At 38.4% G+C, this 2,198-nt stretch overlaps 1 protein-coding gene across 1 annotated transcript in view; it reads right to left on the reverse strand.

Annotated features, from left to right (window-relative positions):
* The window catches only part of LOC102017173 (vomeronasal type-2 receptor 116-like), a gene marked incomplete at its 5' end in the record, with an annotated part of 39,817 nt that extends 37,675 nt beyond the window's left edge, over nucleotides 1-2,142 (reverse strand). Inside the window, one exon of the mRNA XM_013509130.1 lies at nucleotides 1,986-2,142. Within this exon, the coding sequence (XP_013364584.1) occupies nucleotides 1,986-2,142 (157 nt within the window). The remainder of the gene's footprint in view (nucleotides 1-1,985) is intronic.
* Between the last annotated feature and the right edge of the window lie 56 nt (nucleotides 2,143-2,198).

Consider the following 2,198-nt stretch of genomic DNA (forward strand, 5'->3'; position numbering starts at 1 on the left):
GAAATAAAATAGACTGTAAAATTATAGAAATGTACCCGTATATTTTAGCAGAGCTCTGAAAGAATAAAATTTGCAACATACAGTGAGCCTTAATGTGTTGATAAGTAAATTGTTTTCTGAAAAGTAATAGGTATTTGGAGTTAAAATATTCTTTTGTAAAACACTATAGAGATAATAAACAAATTTGTGTTTTTATAAAGTTTATATTAGCTAGTTGTTAGTGGAAAAATATGCAAAAATTAATTCTGTGTATGTCATTAAAACTTTGATAATTTAAAAAAAATATTATCTCGCCTAGAAGGAGGAAAACATTATCTTTACCAGAGGGTATACCGCATTTTATACTAAACAGCACCCGTTTCTTATTACATACATTAATGATGGGAAGGTATAATGCTTTCACATGTTGTTTTTAGGGATAACTAAAATGAAATTCCTGTCCACATTCACCCAAAGGGAGATGTACATGAGGTGATAGATATGTTAACTGCTTTATGTAATTATTGGAAAATGTAAATAAAAATCAGCACTTCACATTCAATCCTCTAAAACTACAGTTTATAGATGGCCACCTTTAGTAAAAGTAAAGCAGCATTTTCTAGTGGAAACACGGATTTCCTTAAGCAAAGCAGAAGCGATGCTCTGTCCGGATGCTGCGTGTGTCAGGGGCTGCTCTGCACGGGAGCCGCTCACTCACCTCCTCCTGGGATCTCCTGCTAACAGCAATGGAAACCGCACTGCACATGCGCTGGGACCAGCTGGATGCTGTGTGGTGATTGCATTTAAAGCAGGTGTGCGCCACCCGCATTGCCAACAAAACAGAGTCCAAAAAAATATTGTTTGTCTGCGCCAGAACTGGTTACTACTGCTCTGAAATTCTTAATCCGTAAAACTAATATGCAGTAAAACAGCAGAGAAGAAAGAATTGAAATGCCATCTCATAAAGTAGAGGATGGTTTACCTCAGAAACCTAAAAGAATTTGGAAGAGGACTCATGACTCAGAAAATGTACAATATCCAACCAGAGAGTACATGTATAGCCAGTTGCCTAAATTTTCCAGCTTAAAATCACTAACATCAAGCATTATGGGGGAAATGCATAGCGCATTTACTGTCTTTATATAAAGAGACTAAAGATATTTGTAGACACATTTGACACGACGTTACCACATCATTCCTACCCCGATTTGCACCTCCAGAAGACATAGAGCATCACTGGAAGGAAATGATGACATACATAGTATTTAGAAGTGTAGCTGAATAGCAACAGAAAAAAAACACAGTAAGATGGAATTTCCCAGAATGTTTTCCCATTATTCCTGGCCTGAGCTGCAGATCCAGGCAAAGGGAGTGATTTAAGTGAAACTCGGACACACACAGTATTTGCAAGTATTACTGATTATCTACAGTAAGATCTGCGCAAGCAGGAGGGGCATAAATAGCAGTGGGGATATGAGACATTTTTTTGCTTAATGAAGAAAATATTTTGAGACCCTGCTCTTTAGAACGTGGACATTTAGGCCTGGGGATTTAGCTCAGCAGCACAGTGCCTGCCTGGCAAGCATGAGATCAGGAGTTTGATTCCTGGTACCAGAAAAAAAAATTGAACGTGGACATTTACTTCCATCTTACAGTACTGGGTTCAATCCAGCACTTGGATGGCATGTATAATGGGGACCTATTAATGTCATGCAGTGGTGAGTCAGGTACAATAGAGCATGTATAAAATACAATAAGGTGAAAGATGTTGCCCCCTTTGTGATCTAAATTTGGAGAAAGAGAAGCTAAAATATGAAAAAATATCTCCTCCTATTTTTAGAAAATGAAAAAGAGAACCAAACAACATGAAATTATGGACAGTTCTGAGCGAGCACAGAAAGGACAGGATAGGAATACAGAGAGTACTGATCCTTCCATTCACAAACCCCAGGCATTACTGACCCTGGTTATCAAGCAAAAATAAATAAATGCAAAAAGGCACTTACTCAACGATAAGGAAGTCCTTGCTCGGCTTTATATGCGACATACCCGTGAAGTATAAACAGGTGTACAGGGAGAAGAAACCACCGATCACCACATCTCCATCCTTGTACACTCTGGTGCTCCTGCTTTGAAGACAGTCGTCATTGGATGAGTCGCATACTAGGAGAGGAAGCTGCAAGAATAAGATAGTACTCAAAAGGGGCATCTTATACATA

The sequence above is a fragment of the Chinchilla lanigera genome, unplaced genomic scaffold, assembly GCF_000276665.1.
Source record: "Chinchilla lanigera isolate Chin_1 unplaced genomic scaffold, ChiLan1.0 scaffold00162, whole genome shotgun sequence".
In the NCBI taxonomy this organism is placed as follows: Eukaryota; Metazoa; Chordata; class Mammalia; order Rodentia; family Chinchillidae; genus Chinchilla; species Chinchilla lanigera.